At 32.9% G+C, this 18,109-nt stretch overlaps 1 protein-coding gene across 5 annotated transcripts; it reads right to left on the bottom strand.

Annotated features, from left to right (window-relative positions):
• Nucleotides 1-1,556: 1,556 nt before the first annotated feature.
• On the bottom strand, nt 1,557-17,438 carry LOC133184642 (protein kinase C and casein kinase substrate in neurons protein 1-like). 5 transcript variants are annotated; one of them, XM_061319727.1, is made up of 12 exons: nt 17,374-17,436; nt 11,292-11,550; nt 10,780-10,979; nt 10,213-10,350; nt 10,006-10,035; nt 9,218-9,343; nt 8,872-8,972; nt 7,965-8,085; nt 7,395-7,621; nt 6,462-6,887; nt 4,800-4,990; nt 1,557-3,804 (listed from the first exon to the last, which is right to left on the bottom strand). In XM_061319727.1, the coding sequence occupies exons 2-12, from the start codon at nt 11,497-11,499 to the stop codon at nt 3,698-3,700; spliced, it is 1,875 nt and encodes a 624-aa protein (XP_061175711.1). In that variant the 5' UTR covers nt 11,500-11,550; nt 17,374-17,436; the 3' UTR covers nt 1,557-3,697. The 5 variants fall into 5 exon arrangements, with proteins under 5 accessions (XP_061175711.1, XP_061175727.1, XP_061175733.1 ...); XM_061319743.1 differs by having other exon boundaries at nt 6,462-6,812; nt 17,374-17,434; XM_061319749.1 differs by lacking the exon at nt 10,006-10,035 and having other exon boundaries at nt 6,462-6,812; nt 17,374-17,438.
• Nucleotides 17,439-18,109: the final 671 nt, after the last annotated feature.

Here is an 18,109-nt window from a genome sequence, read left to right as displayed (position 1 = left end):
ATTTCAGCTGGCCTTTTTCTTTTTGACCAGAAAAAAAAATTCAGCAGTTTTTTAAGGTCAAACATTGTAGAAGACTTGCAGATCAAGCAGCGAGTCAGTGTCTCTGGGGTTCAAACTTTAACTGTTCTGATGCTGCTGATAATGTTTTGAGTTTCATGGCATTTTAACCTTCTTGTTGGATATATGGCTCATACAGAAATAGAATTAATTCGGATTTATTAATAAATAATAAGCGTTTTATGGTTTGTTTGTTTTAAATTAACATTTTAGATATTGGACTAGGATTTGGTCTTCTACTGTTAATAGTAAAGTTGTAAATAAAGTTTGAGATTAGTTAATATTCTGAGTTTTTTGAGGGAATTATGGTTCTCTATTTATTGAAAATTTATTTTGATGAAATTATTTTTCAATAGAATTTTTAAAAACCATCTGACAGAAGTAGGTTCATTAAGCACTTTTGAAAAATTGAAACTTTTCAGAAATTTTAAGTGATAGAAGTTTTTAAGCATTTCACTGAAAATTGGTCAATTATTGTATACATGACAGCTTTATGTGGGATTTGATATTTCTAACAGTAAGGTACAAGAAAACATTGATGTAACCATCAATTGTCGCCCGGGAAATAAATACAGTAAACAATGGAAATGAGTCTTGATCATCAAACCGCTTCGATATGTGTGAAAAAGGCATGCGTCTAAATGATGGAGACGACAGTCGAGAATATTTTGAAAACCTATAGTCGGATGAAAATCGAACAAAAACGATACCCTTTTAAACTTTATCAATTCCTCAAGTAAATGTTGGCTGCACAAAATATAAATTGAAACCAGACGCATGCATCACCTTTTTCAAAAATGTCTATCACTTTAAGAATATAAAACACGAACTGTGTAAAGTACGTTTTTACGTTTTTATGCGATAAGTAAAATTCGATGTTCTAAAAAAAGGGACTCGTTTTTTCGATAGTAAATGATAAGCAACTTTATATATTAAATATGAAAAACATATATATTTTTACAGATTCACTTTATGGAAGTAAATATATTGTGTATCTCGTAATTTATAAAGGGAAAGAACATTCTGATTAACAATCTTTTTAATGTTTAGAAAACCTTTAATTCTGAATAACTTCTCCCACCTCAATCCCCATATACCAACACTTAAACTTATATGTATAGAGCAGCCCGGTCCTCCGGGCTGCAATAAATTATGGCCTTGTATGGAAGTACACTCAAGATTATTTAGGTTGGGGATATCAATTTTATCCTAGACCTCTAGTGCTAGCACATTGGAATTCTCTGTTTCATGCTTATCAATCTCTATGAATGTATGCAGTAAGATTTGCTGGTGCCAAACTGCCAGTGGGGGAAAGGCATTGCTAGAGCATCCTTGTTACACAAACTTTTAGTATAAAAAAATTGCAGTAAGGGATTAAATCCATGTAACCAATCTGGCTTAAGCAAAACAGGCAAGCATTCTGTCTTGTGGTTATCGCTAAAAGCAGAGCTTTCTTGTGTACATACTTTACATTTTACTTTGTCAGACAAACAAACTGCTAACTGTTAGATCTTATTTATTGCAATTATTTTCAGTAATAAATAACTATCAGTTTTTCCCAGCTACACATTGGGTATACATTGTACACAATTCATAATATTTGTAATATACAAAGACACTCTTCAGTACTATTAAAACAGAACACAGACTCCTCAACTGAAGGCAGAAATCAAAATTCTACAGTAAAACTGATACAACCAGAAAGGCTCAAATTTGAATGCTTAATCATATTTAAAATCGGATCAAATTGAAAATTTTATATTCCATTGTATAATTAATTCCATTAGATGGTATACTGTAAAAAAAAAATCTGATGATGAAAATATTTTTTCTGTACAGGAAGATTAAATCATACTTAAGAATAATCACTTCAAAAGAATAATGGCTACCATAAAGTACGGTAACAGCACTTCGAAGAATTTGTGAACAAAATGGATTCCCACAAAAGGGAGACAACTGCGACACTGCTTTAACTGTACATTTCTAACATAGTAATATGAACACTATACATTCTATAATTGCATATATGAAATCTAGCACTGGCACATAATAATGTAAATATTATCATAAAATGGATATATATCAATTAACATGGAACCTCTCAAAAACACATGGAATCTTATCCGCTCAAAAATCCAAATAATCCGAGACACAAATGTTTAGGGACTTGACAGCACATGAAAAGAATTTATCATACTGCCATTTTCATCATTTTGTACATAAGATCAATGGTTCACAAAAAATTGTCCATCAGAACATGATTTGATCATAGATTTGTTTAGCTTTGCTGTCTCCAAGTGTGCAAGGAGAGGGCTGGGTAACAAGTGGTAAACCACTAAATATTTATGTATAGATTACATAACATTCCAAGGTATAAAAAAAGCCAGAACAAAATATCTCAGCAGCAGAAAAATACTAGAAACATCAGAAATAAAGTTAATCAGAAAAACACGCTGGAAGTCTACATTCAGAATTTTGTTAAACATAATTAGAGAGAAAAACAAGTTTTTTTCTATGAAATCAGAAATTTACACAATTAAAAAAAAATGTTCATCAACTGTAAATTAAAAGTTTTCAAAACCTATGATAAAAGTATAGCTTTTAACATCATACTTAGAACATTGTTTTTGGAAAATGAGCAGATATTTTGTGTTTCTGACACTAATTTTTTTCTCTAAAAAAAGTAGAATCACAATATAAGTGCGGAATGTACAATCAAGCAAAGATGGCAAAATACAGAGATCACAAAATGACATGATCACAAACTGGAAGCTCATGCGATAACAAAACAGTGCTTTTAAATTAAAGAGACCTACCCTAAATATGGATTTACATGCTCATGAAGTCAATACATACATGTACTAAGTGAATGCGTAGCAATAAGGATTGGAGAAAAAGAGAAAAGCTACCAAGATGAAAGTTAATTAACATACATGTTGTCCTGAGGTAGATATCTACAATTCTACATATGAAACTTCCAGTGAAAATTTTCTAAAGATATGTCAATTATGTAAACATAAATTCTGGAGAAAAAAAATCTAGACTCAAAAATTTTATTTCAAGTACCATAACCGTTTCACCATAAGGGTTTCAGTTAAAGGAAAGTCAAGAAGTGAACTTAGCAACATAAAAAGCCTACTCTACTAAAAGATGGAAATTTTTTTATTAACAAAAATGGTGGCAAGAGAGATGTACATACATACATACTAATAATATAATAGTGTATATCACATGAAGCCTATTTTGTAGTTTATCGCATTTTGTCTGGAAGGTTTCATGTTAACTCACTTCTCTGTACAACATCACTGTTTTTTTTCTACCACATTCTGCTTAATTAAAACAGTGTCCACAGAGGAATGGAGAACTCTACAGAAGATTCTGATTATAACAATATTGTCTATAAATGAAAACAACCTAATGTCCGTGAAGACAACCATACACAAACAAGTACTGCTAACCATTAAGTAACAGATATAACAAGTGTAATATCATTATACATGTAATAACAAGCTGTAGCCGCCCTGTCACATTCCAATGCTTTGAATATTAAACGTTTGATCATGGTTATTCGAGAGTTTGAACAGCATGTAGGATATGTCCTCTGTTCCAAACGCTGGTGGGATGGCGAAGCTCTGGAGATCTATACAGGTTCTACATAATTAGCGGGGTACAATCCTTCTCGGCCGTCTTTGTAACCTTTACACCAGCCTAGCTCATCCTCCTCAGATAATTTGACAAAGACATCACCTACAAAGAAAAAAGACATCATGACAATAGATTCAAATCAAATCATTCATGGCTTCCACAAAAAGAGATGTCTTTTAAAAATTTTATTTTTGAAATACATCATCATAAAGCTTTTCTATACCTTCCCCCAATTCTGAGGAAATTAACATATTGATTATTCAATTTCATTTTAGAAGATGAAGAAACTTAATAAATCATATATAAGAAATACATAATTAACAATTTCTAAGAGTTACTTTTTATTTGACATGTACCATGTATGTACCATATACCAAGTATCTATAAATCAAATTTGATCCTGTGTAATTACATGTATTATATTTTCCCTTTTCCAAGAAAGAAAAGAAAAAAAACATTCTAATTAGGTACATGTACATCTTGGCTAATTGAGGAATAATAATTTAACATGCTACAGCCAAATATCTTGGTTGTACATCATTCATATATATGTAAAAGAAGATGTTATGGCCTTTACATTGCACTTTTGAGTAGAGATAACATAATGTGATTAAACTATCTGAAGTCATATGAAATACCTACCACTGAACCAAATTCAGATTTCTACTTTTCACCTTCATTAAAATAAATGGTATTCATTTTGATTTGCCATTGTTGTTAACATTTGAAATTGGGGGGAAAAAATTATCCTTGAAGACAATTACTTTTAAATTCTTTATCTAAATGTAATCCAAGAGTAGGTTTGGATAATTTGAAAATGTTTCCAGTGATAAATGCCTGATGTACATCACTACATGCCTGAAAATATTTGTGAGAAGACCAAACAGAATACATTTCAGGGCACTCAATCCTGCAGCTATCAATAAAATATGCACAATTTTTTTTAACTACCTTTTAGCTTGGAAAAAAATTATACTTATTTAATATTTATACTAACTACATGTCAATGGTGGAAATTCTTTGAAATTTTATGAAACTTGCTCAATATTTACCAGGGGGAAGCAACCCCCAGGTTATAGCTTACAGACATGACTTACCAGCCTTGAGTTCTAATTCATCCTCCTCTGTCACGTTATAATCGTACAGAGCCCTGACAGGAACACCCTCCTTCCCGTTCACCTGCCGTGGGGAATCCTCTGGTGAGGGAGAGGGGGGTTCATCTACGTCGTCAGCGAAGGGGTTTGTGTCCTCCACTACCGCTGGCTCCTCCTTCTTCTCAGCCTCCTTGCTGTAGATTGAGAAGAAATCTTTTAGTATACAACATAAGTAAAACATTATATGGTGATATGGTGCGATGTCCAATGTTCATTACAAACTTGTAGCTTTAATCTTTCGTCGAAAAGTACCATGCAAAAATATGAAAGCTACTTGTACTCATAATTTCAATTTACTTTCTAGCAGTGGAGTTAGATCTCTATCAAAAAATAGTTGTCCCCATATTTTCAATAAAATGGTTAATTTATTTGCAAGTTTTGACTTTGATCAGACTGAACTATTTCTCTACATTCAATAACATATTTACCGTAATTACTAGTACAATGTACTTAATACATGTACAACATATATTCATATGTGTTACAGACATGCAATTGTATTAAGTAAGAATTCATCACATACAATAGAAGTAAGAAAAATAGGTTAGTGAGAGTTCAAATTTTGCTAGTATAAAAATAAAAATATCCTGAATCAACTAAAATCGGAACATTTTGGAAATGAAAATAATTAAGAATGCCTGAATAAAACTTTACCAGTAGCTCCACATGCTGACATGAAATTTCACAATAAATCTATATTTTGCTACAACAACCAAATATAGATTTCTCAAAATTTTACGAAAAAAATAAAGAGGAATTGTTACACATACTCAAAAAAAATTGTAACAACACTTATGAAATTCCTAGATCCTGATGGCACCTTACGGAATGTAAACAAACCACTTGATAGGATGACAAAGTTTACAAAAGTAGATATGGGAGGGATGTAACACCCTCTGTGCCCTAGGAATGTATAAAAGTTATAACTAAACACCTGACAACAGCAAGTGAAAAAGGGTTATAACAAACCTGAAATATGTGTAATTAGTATAAGACCTGCAAATAAATAGAAATTAGCAAATCATAAGAATGCTAGGAAATCAACCCAAGAAAGGAAATCCATAAGTAAAGCAGTGGAGATCTGTAGATATTTCAAAAGATGTATTTATACAAATGAGAAGTTCAGGAAAAAATATTTCTGTGCCATGGTTTTACATTCTCCCTTATAAAGAGGTCAAAATCTTCATTGTCATTTCTCATACATGTAATAGCCATAAGGAAAGTCAAGGCTTAACTTCCAAGCAGAACAGAATATAGCCAATAAATACAGCAAAATATACATGTTTAAGAAAATTTAGGCTATCAATTAGGTTTTAGTTGGTTATACATATTTTTTTTTTGCAAGCTATTAATGGAGTATCTACATCTAGAGTTAATATTACTGGTGCTAATTTCATTGTCTGTTGTTTAAAAGATTATGGATACTATAGTTGATAAAAGGTCAGTTTCAAGAGGGGTGCATTGGATAGCTTATAAGATGCAACATTTCATATGGTGCTACTGGTAGGCGAACATCATTCCAAGAGAATATGCAACAGGATGCATGACTGCAACAGCTACAACAAATGCAACACAATGCGTCATTCCAAGAGAGGTAATCTTTACTTGTTTTCCCCTCGTGCCTCATCTATTGCCTGATACACATGAGATTCTGCAGTTACATTGGCTTCATCAGCATCATCATCATCGCCGAATGGATTGAGTGACTCGTCATACGACGTTGATCTGATGTAGTTCTCTCCCCCTTGTTGTTTCTGCACAATGTCAGCTTGTGAGACATCAGTGTCCATTTGAGCAAGCCGTGCAGAATCAGGGGGCTGCTGCACTCGGGATGGATCGGAATTTCTTTTGACTTCCTCTACATTCGGTTGTTTAGCTTGATCCAACATAGTTTTCCTTTTGGATGCCTTATCTTTTTCCTTCTTTCGTAAGGAGAATCCATCAAATGAAATTTTCCTGGTAAAATTGTCATGAAGAGTTCTTACAGTAAAGGCTATCATTCCCCAGAATGAGGTCAAAGGTGACTGGACACTAAGGTGAAAAGGTCAAGGTTGTCCATGTCAAGAGTGACACTTCCATGTAAATCACACTATCTTCCCTTTTTCTAACATTTTTTGAACCCAAGTCATTATAAACTTAAGTTACTTCACAGCACAATGCTAATAATTTTATTCTTAAATGATGTTTCATTTTCTCTGAATGCAACTTGTAAGAAAACCTGCCCCTACACATGACCAATTGGTCATGGTCTAATCTTAGTGAAATCTTTCTGGTGTAGGTTTCATACCAATAACATGTAAATCAATACTTATTACCAAATTACGCTACTTGAAATGTATTTAATTTTTTTTTCTCCCCATGTCCATGTATATGCACTGAAAACATGTCAGTAACAAACAAATCAGGACTTCTGAACACTCTACAAATATTTTGAAAACTATAACTGTGACTTGTTAGAGATCAAGAATTCTCAATGCTCAAGTTTCAACAACTATACACCCTGAGCAAACAAAGTAAAATAATAAAACCTTAACCTACCGAAGCGTTGAGGACTGTTGAGGCTGTTGTTGTTGTTGTTGTACATTAGAACCTGTTGAGGACCTGGGTGATTCTGTAGACGTCTGTCTCTGATGAGAATTAAAGGAGTCTGACTGCTGAACAAACGAATCTGGCTTATGACGAATACTGGTGATTGTAATGCCATCATTTCCACCCAGCTGTGAGTCCTTCTTCTTGGAAATGTTTTGTAGCTCGGGGGAATATTCCTGTTCAGAAAAACAACTGATTAATACTTCAGTGTTCCTTTATATGCATCTAGAGACCTCAGAAACATTGAAATCATTAATCTTTGAGTGAGAGACCCCAAAATCAATAGGTGTATTTCTTTCAACATTCCTCTGTGTAATTATATGAGAACCACATCAAAGACACATAGCCTTAATAAAACATTTTGTAAGAATGAATAACAGTGCTATTACAATTTTCTTAAAACAAAAACATTGAAAATTGGCTCATGTGATCTTATCAAATGGACCAATTTCAAAAGCTCTAAAAATGTGAAGTTTCAAAATGTTCATGTATTCAAATTCTACATTTTGACCAACAAACCTCAAATGTTGGCCAGTTCATGGGCATGTCCGCTCCATGATTTGTTGACCACCATCTCAGATCTTTGTCAGGGTCTATCTGACCTATTGTACTGTGAAGGTTACTGTACACCTGTGAAAACCTGTAACAAAGTGTGCTAGGCATGAAAAAAAATCATACATATTATAAAAACAATCTCAACAATCACACACATCATAAAAACAATCTCAACAATCACACACATCATAAAAACAATCTCAACAATCACACACATCATAAAAACAATCTCAACAATCACACACATCATAAAAACAATCTCAACAATCACACACATCATAAAAACAATCTCAAAGCTACTTGACGAGTCAATAGAAATTTCTTTGAAACTGTCAATGATGTACCCCAAAAATATTGTATATGCTGTATATTGATCACCTAAATAATATGTTTCAGATGCAACTGGATCAAACTTACTTGTTTAAAAAATCTACTACCCTTCAATTTTTGACACAAAAAAGATAACGCTAAATACGTGAAGCCCATTACAGCAATTACCTGTATGAAACTTGACTAATGGGAAAGGTTAGGTAATCAAAGATTGTAATCCACAAATTTCATCACAAGTAAGGCAACATCTCATACCAAATGAATATTCAGTAAGATCCATTAGTTACATGCAAGTTCATCATTACAGATTTTTCATTTATTGTCCAAAATACAAGCCACTTGGAACATCCTAAAGAAAGTCTTTTGTAAGTATCTCAAGATACAGCATCCATGTAAGCCTGGTCAAGCTAAAACTAACAGTTAATTACCATGGAATGGACCTGCTCCAAAATCATTAACATGGGATGCTGATGACAGAGATTCAGCACAAGTTAAACTTCAGAATGGTTAGCTTGCAATTGAACTGAATTCTTGCACTTACTTTGGTTCAACAGACAGATCAAGATGTTGATGGATCTCAAACATTGTCTTCTTAAAGAATTCTATTCTACTTTTCTCAAAGTCTTGGCATTTTTGGAACACCTAAAATAAATGTTTGGGGGGAAAAAATCAGTATTTTGATATATCTGTAGGAGAGCTGCAATAATCTGTTAAGATGATTTGCTTAACCACCTAATTCTTAAGAATTTGCTTGCACACAGACCTGACATTAATAATTCAAAAGCAGTATAAAGATTTGTTTTCATTTCTCTTTTTATAAAACACAATTATTTTTTAAACTGTACCATCAGAGTAACACTAGGATAGTTTCCTGGACATCAAATTACCTCATTCATATCTTCAATATATTTAGCATTATAACTATTGAGGTCATTTAATGAAGCTTCGTATTTGTCTCTGGTGGCTTCTACATCCTGCTGACATTTCCGTAATTTTTCCTGGATTTTCTTCAACTGCAAAATTGAGGAAGGGTATATTATCAATTACTTTCCTGAAAAAATCAATTTTAGCATGGAAATTCAATACTAAACTCGGTTCAGTTCAATTCACAAGAATATTTTTAATAATTTCAACAAAGATCATGTTAGCAATGTTTAAACTTAGAAAGAATATTTCGTCACTGCAATATTTTTTTTAACATTAATGAGTAGTCACAACTGCAAAATATTTGATGTGAAAAAAATATTTAGGAAACAAAATGCATGCATGCAAAAAGGGTACATCATATCCTAGGAAACAAACACAATATTCTGAAAAACACTTGTTCTGCATCAATAAAACAAATGCATTAAAAAAACACGTCTCACCTTGATTCAAATTTCATAGATAATTTCTGTAAATCACTTTTTATTCGAGAGAACTTCATTTTCGTGTAATTACACTAACCAGTCTGCTCGCCAAAATTTCATTCTCGTGTATATATTGCTATTAACATAGAATACATACAGCAATAACCAACATACGTGAAAATTTTGTCTCACTAATTAATACCAAATACTTATCTCACGAAAATGTGTCGCGAAAATTGAGTGATCTACAGTATGTTAAAACAAGGATATTAGAAATTAAACAGTTGTTTGCTCCTCAGAGACAAGCAACACAATAGAACTCACACCTTTGTCTCATGTGCACCAATTTCAGATGTCTGCAATGTACGAGACAAAATTGTTGAGAAATGTAATCATACTAAAACCAATGGCCATACTAGACAATAGATAGAACTGTACTGTCTAACAACTGTCATTGCGATTAAAAAATTTTCATAATTTTTTCTCTATTCTCTGGACTCTTAGCTCCAGTATTCCACACACACAATTCGTACCTGATCGGGGGATACTGCCGAATCTCCTCTAGCGTTATTTTCTTGGTTAGCTGTGCTCTTCTCTGCTCGACACGCTGCATGATAATCTTTCCTAGACTGCATAACTTTTGTGTATTTCTTTTCCCATGGTTTCTGTGCCTAAAAATAAATTTACATACTCTCGTTTTCACTGCAATTCAGTGACATAACGTGGACACATGCTGCATGCAATGAACTAAAGTTTTAATACCAATTTTGATTTCACCACAAAAGCTGGTCAAATGGTATACATGCAAGCAACTCTATAATACTCTTTTATTTTCATATCTTTCTTCATTGGAATCAATCGGATTTCTCACTGTTACAACTCATTGAATTTAATGTAAGGGAGAGAAATCCTGTGGTTTCTGACACTTCATATCTATTAATTTTAGTCACGACAGATTTTACTTGGTGTCATTAAAAAAAAACCCAAAAAAGATCATTTCCCCAAGCTGGCATGTTACCAGCACAAAAAATTACAACTCATTCTTTCCAAATCTTTCATAATCATTATATGTCACACAAAATTAAATAAAAAAAACTCACTTTTTTAAACCCTTCCTCGAGCTCTTTTGTTTCTTTAAAATGCATCATGGATTTGTGATAGTTTTCTTTCTGCCATAATTTAATGCTGGCATAGTCTTTAGTCATTAAGTTCTCGGACACTACATTGTGTAAATCAGCTAGACTATCAGCCTCCTGTAGGAGCCCTCTCCAGCCCGCCTGTATAGTACCATATTCATTACCTACAGAAGGAAATTAGGTGTAGATCAGCCAACCCTAATGAACAATATTCATGAGATACAAAGTATCTCAAGCATACTGATTAAATCAGAGGAAATTAGAGTTATGTGGCATTACTGCTAGAAAGGAAGCTCTCAGATCATTTACAGAACTTCTGAACGTAAAATTATGGTACATTTGTTGGTATGGTGTAACTTCTTATTTGGCTATTACTGATAAATCACTTCTTATCTGTAAGAAATCTATTTCTTAGGAAATAAATTAAACAACTCTAATTACTTATTAATGAGTTATTGTTTTATTACATGTATTACCTTTATCAAGAAACTCATTCCACTTTTTGGACCAATTTGTGAGGTTCTTGGCATAAGATGTTTCAATTTCACTTCTCTCTTTAATCAGCTGTCTAAGACTGTCACATAATGCTTTACCATTGTCTATACGTTTGACGGTCCTATGGTACTTGCCGATCTCCCAGAAACTATCATTAGTAGGTTGTACTAAGTCCTCATTTAAAGACATCTCCACAACACTGTGGGTATCAACTCATCCACAGAACTCAACAACGCAGATCTAAAAAACAGAATTAATCATTTTTAATTGCAGGAAATGATAATGTGTGTAATGGGAATCTTGTTAATTGCATTCAAGTGATTTTTTTTTAATTCACACACATTTATCTGTTCTTCCTACTGTTGGGAAGTAGTTCCTATTAATGCCTTTTGGTGACTAAAAACAACTTCTTTAATTACTATTTTGTTTTGCGACACAGAATGTATTACATGTCACTTAAATTAAAGTGCATTTATATGTACTTGTTGGAATTGAAAACATACATAAGAGCATCATTCAAGTTTCCAAACTTCACAACATTTTATGTTACACATTTTAAATCTGAAATGTCAAATGATGGCAGATGGTACATTCATTTATAATGCTCACTTTCCTAAAATGAAATTATACGAAAATCTCATTAGTGACCACCTGTTAATCATAACAAAGCTAGTAATTAACCTTCTTCACTTATCCAATGGCAATAGCACACACAAACTCAACAAATGGACACAACAACTTAATAGTTATTTTCTGTGTTATTCTAAAACTTCTCTACAAATACAAAACCACACAATTCCTCCTTGTCAGTGCAGTTATTATCAGAGGAACAGAAATAGAATCAAAGGGTTCTCAAACAGGAATACACATAGTGGACATAGCCACATCATGAATAAACAACAAAGACAAAATAGACACACAGTCTAACAGCCATTATATAACAGTGGCCAACATAGATTTGTGTACACACACAAAATTGTTCAGTATGCTTTTAAAGTGAAGTATATTCAAGTCTTTACAATCTTTTCCACTTTGTGTTTTAATCAATCATAGAGTCATTCTGACCAATTGTTGCCAGTTTTATAAACAACAATCAATACACTGCTATAGCTTGATGCATTGCTTGTGGTTATGATGTGGGAAAAGGACAGTATATTTCATTTTTAGATAATATCAATAACCATGCACAGAAGGCTATGGATCGAGTCCTACCAAAAATAGCAAAAAGGAAGTATATCTATGGTAAAAAAATATACATTTCCCAATGAATATGCCACTGTGTTTCAAGTACCAGCAGTATATGAACAGTATCAATTCAATGTCTTATCAAACCCATCAAGATCCCAGCAGTCTATAGATTATCCATTTGTCTATGTACTCCACCCTAAAAGTTTCTCATTAAAGCATGATAACAATGTAAACAAACAGAAATCAGATGTTTGTAGCATTGATAATTTAAAAACAATTACGGCTCACCAGAGAGAATAAGCTATTCCCCCTCCTTACTCCATACATAAAATTTTTAAATGAATACATGTATGTAGTCTTGAAATCTTATAGATTTATCCGTGGTTGAAAGAATTTTATTTTTTGTATGGTAGTTGTTCACTTCTGACTTTAAAACTGTAAAGGGCATTGTAGACCGTATAAAAGGGTACTGGGTACATTTAACATGTTTAACTGTTATCACTGTGCTACGCTCCCGTAAGGATTAGATGTTATAGGAGTTTCTGTATTCCATATATCTGTTGGACTCAAACTTACTTAAAATTCTCTCCAATGTCAAGTACACTAGGAAATTGAAGAGTTATCTAAATATATCATGAATATAATCCAGCATGATGGATCTGCAACCTTTTGAAAAATTCACATGACATCTTACATCAAGCTTTTAATACCTGTGTTAATTTGCATATAAGCATATCAACTGGTTTGTCCACTAAATATATAAACATATCCTCAATGGAAAAAAATGTAATGATGACACTTCAACATGTTCAACCAGAGACTGAAACCTGGCAAAAAACTGGAGATACAAAAACATATTATTAAATTTATTGCTAACGCATGCAGTATTGTCCTTGAACTTAAAGATGGAGATATACATTTCCTGCAGTAAATTGGTGGAGGTTAAATGTAGACATCAATTAATTAAGACAGAGAGATTAGAGCAGATAGGATCCTGCCAAAACTACACACTGCAAGTCACCTAACATACCTACATCCTCTTCAACTCTTTTTGCATGCACATCAGCTAGATGCACAGTAATGTGTATGAACTTTGACCATGTGCATAGATTACCAAGCAAACTTAACCATGCCTTTAACTATCAATCACATTTTTTTAATATAAATTTTTTTAAATGCACCCAGGCCTAAAATTCATTGTCATGTGCCATTCTAACCTGGGTGGGTACAATAATACAAATACCTGACCATCCTGTAGTAAAATTATCCTTCATTACCTTTTCATTCGCTGGCTGAAATTTCATTCCCCAAATTCTTTACTTAAAAAATAAAGATTCTCAGTCGTTCTCAGTCATGCATGGAATCACATTCAGAGGGCAAAGCATGTATAAAAATTCAGTGTCAAGTTTCCAAATTCAAAAAAAAAAATTTTTCCTCTTCATATAAATAGCTGGAAGAATAGCCCAAATAACCTCATTCATTTACTTACGGTGTACTCACAAATTACTCCAGCGTTTTAATTTTACAGCTCTTTAAGCAGCTTAGAAACTATTTTGGAAAAAAAAAAGATTTTTGCCACTTCCTCTTACATAGATTAGGACTTCACATTTCCTAATCTTTCATCCCATAAACGAACTTTAATGTCCATGTCATGAAATTCAACAATGAAATCAAGAAACCATGACCACAAAATTACCATAGAAAAAAAAATCTAGGTCAAAAATTTACGGTATGACTGTATCTATTTGATTTACATTCATATCAAAATTTTCATTATTCCATTCATTTTTATCAAAGGGTATACCTGTATATGTACATCATATCTTTACAACATGCAGACCAACCACTGATTGATGTTTGCATAGGTATCAATGATACCATGTGTAATGTGTACATGCACGTACAGTACAGTTGATTCATGTACTAAATGTTCAAACTTAATCACCACTGCAGCTTATTGTTTTAATAATGAATCATACCATCTGGGCTCAAAAATGGAAGAAGAAGCTAATACATAATAATATGGGCTACTACAAAACAGAAGTTCCTAGTGAATGAAAATGTTGGCAAAAGGGTGTGAAAGGATTTGTTACTGAAAGGTTCAATGATCATGGCAAATATTTAAAACATTCTAAATGTTTACTACAATGAATGATAATATGTATTGGCAATGCTCTTCAAAAATGAACACAATATACCCCTGTTTATGCTTTCTAACATTAGTTAATATACCTAATTTGCTCATATATCTTACTACTTTAAAAAAAAAACAACCAAAAACGTGCAACAGGTTCACCTGAAATCTACTGCACACTGAAGAAATACAATTATCTCCCTGTAAATTAAGTCAGCAAGCAATGTAAATAGCCAGTTACTGTCCTGACATTCCAATATGACTTCTACAACATGAGTACAAAAGGGATCATTGGTAGAGCTAGGTATTTAATGGCATGCCTCTGTTTATTTGGAGGTGAGATGTGTGTCAAGCACTGTCAGATCTACCCTATATATATATATATTATTGGTGATGGTCAACTACAGGTACAAGATTTAAATGTCCATAGCAGTAACACACCCTCCCATGCTTTGACTGGGAATATACCGCACAAATCATTACAAAACATTGAGCCTATATCGGAGACCCTGCCTTGGAAAACTGGTTTCCTGACTTATGAAAGAATGAACTCAATGACTGGTCTAATGACAGCTGAACATGCAAGATAAGCAACATACACTTAACATGTGCTTCCCTTAACATGGTTAAAAGATAACAGATTCAGATTAATAATTTGTATATGTATAACCCCCCCCCCCCCCCAAGTTAATACCGGTAGTAAACTCTCTCAACATCCAAGCCTAATAAAACAAGTTCAAATTTAATCTTGTTAAAGTGTGATTGATACACAGGCAATGCATCAATGCCATACAATCATATGAAATGTAATGATTATTTCCTAAACAGACATTCAATTGATGACGTGTCAACATGGGTTTTTGTTATAATAAATGAGTCGCAGAAAAGGAAATGGATCAGGAAATGTTGTCTAATTTAGTGCTACAAACCACATTTTTATAAGAATGGACACCATTCCTATGACTTACCTACATCTAAAATGACAGTATATATATTTTCTATGAATGATTTTAAAGACATATAGATATATGCAGGCCGCAAAAGAATGGATTTTTAATTTTTTTAAAGACAGTTTTTTTTTGGGGGGGGGGGGGGGGGGAGGTGAGAGACTTATAAACTATTAAAAAAGTGTAAAGATTTTGTTGTAACATTTAAAAAAAGATTGACAATAGGAATATGCAGAATAAGGTGTTTTTTTGTTTTGGATTTTTTTCTTTTTGTATAAGTATCGTGTGAAAATCCGATTTATTAGGAAAGATTGTTTTTACTGATTCTGCAAGTAATATGTATAAACTTAATTTGTAACTGTTTGTCTCTTAGAAGAATTCCTTTCCTTGCAAAAAAAAAAAAAAAAGAAAAAAGAAAAAAAAAATCCTGAAGTACAGCAGCATCATGATTATCCAATATTTCCAGGGGTTTCTTTCCTCTTCAGATACATAGAAAGTATCCCTCCACCAAAAATAGCATATGGATGCAACTTTACTAATAAAAATAAAGTGTTATCTGAGTTCATAGGATACCACTGCCTCCATTCAATCTCCTTGTGTATATTAACAAGAACCTTAACATTAATATAAAAATCTCTGTTAATCAGCAAAGAAAGAATCATCAATTATTCTGATATCAATATATCTTCATTATCTTACTCTGGTTAAAAAATTGTTTTTATTTTTTTTTGTTCAAATTTTCCATATGAATTCTATTTTTTAGGTTAAAAGGCATCTACAATCTCAAAAAGGTTTGTTATGATTAATTTGGTAGTTATTTTCAGTGCAACCCCTTTTGTATTCTTCAAAATCATTTCAGAGTGGATCCACTCCGATTTGCTACATTGCAAGTATAGGGGGGTATTCTAACTGTGGTGAGGGCTTGTCCCGAAACACAGTTAGATTATTCTAACTAAGTGATACTCATCTTGAAAACAATCTCTGTTATCATTAAAACTCCTTACAAGGATGTAAATTTCCAACAGGTGACAAGTCTGCAACAAGTACATGTATCTAAGATGGAAATATACTTTTTAATGTTGACTGGTCAGTAATTTGGATTTGAAGGTATTTTTAGAGCAAGTTTTAAACTGAAAACTGCAATGTAACAGCAGGGACCTATATACTAGTATATAGGTCCCTGGTAACAGTGATAACTCTACTCTGTCCATAATACCTTGAATATGTATGCAGAATGCAGTGCTTTGGATTACATACAGGGTATAGCTGCAAGGTTGAGATAAAAAGAAGCTACACTTTGACACAGGCAGCTTTATCTAACGAAAATTTGCTGTATGCATTCCATGAAAAGTGACATTCATATTCAATACTTCAAAGAGTAGTGTGGCTCTCTTGACTGAATACTTGTTACGGAGCAACACATAATAGGTGAGAAATACTAGGCCCGAGGGTGACATCCCAAAAACACCTGTGACAGCAAAGGAAGTTAATGCAAAGTTCATCTCGATTTACTATCCAGATAAAATCATTTAATGCTACTTAAGAATGCAAAACAAATAGCAGGATAAGCCAGAACGTGGCAATGTTTACGGAAATGGAAATGTACAACAGAAACACGAAGGCACGTCAGGAATCTGTTGATAACCTGTCCTGTCACTTGTGGTGGGTTTCGGAGAAAAGTGTTTTAACAAATATATTGACAACTTCTGCCTTTAAGTCATCACTGTAAAATAATCCCTGATTTCTTGCTATTTTCTCTGTCAGACAAGATTAACAAATGTTTAAAGTACTTACCAAATTTCAAAATTGTCACTCGTAAAAGTTTTCAACCGAGTTCAATATGGCTGCTAAAATGAAGGTGTGGTTTAATCTAACCAGAAACGTAACGAGTGATGTGATTGGTCAGAAAAATTGGTTTCATTTTCGTCTGCTCCCAGAATGATAGGCGGATCTAATAGTTGTATCAGTCCGATTTTTTCGCGCTTTAAAATACCCAGGCCTGTCAGTAATACAAGGGAGCCGGGCGCCCTTCCCTAGGAATTTTTGTTTTTTATTGTTTAATAATTTATTTTTTCTAAAGAAGCTCGGCATTTTTTCTGCCGAATATGATGAATGAGACAACATTTCCCCTCTCAAGATTTAAAAAATTGGAGTTCCTTTATTTATTTATTTTCTTTCCATGCATGTATATTTTTTCCTACTTGTCATTTTTTTTCCAGATTTTTTTTAATAAATATCATAAATAATTCATAAATTATTTTCTGCCGCCGCCTCCTTTGAAAAACGATGTTTCACTGAGTACTTACCTGTATATGTTCATTTCTCCTTTCATGAAAAAGTGGTACATGTAGATCATATCCCTCCCAATTTCTTCAGAGAAAATCACTGGTTTATTAACTTAGAAAATACGGGAATGTTTTTCGTATCACTATTGTAGTAGTGTGTGAGTTGATTTATTTTAACAGATTATAAAATAAATTTAATTTAAAACATTTATCATTTACAGTAACAGCTTTCCATAAATTTATTC

Source organism: Saccostrea echinata, unplaced genomic scaffold (assembly GCF_033153115.1).
Source record: "Saccostrea echinata isolate AGI-Se365-2 ecotype Australia unplaced genomic scaffold, CSIRO_AGI_Sech_v1 ptg000001l, whole genome shotgun sequence".
NCBI classification, from domain to species: Eukaryota; Metazoa; Mollusca; class Bivalvia; order Ostreida; family Ostreidae; genus Saccostrea; species Saccostrea echinata.
This window is presented reverse-complemented; position numbering and strand designations above follow the sequence as displayed.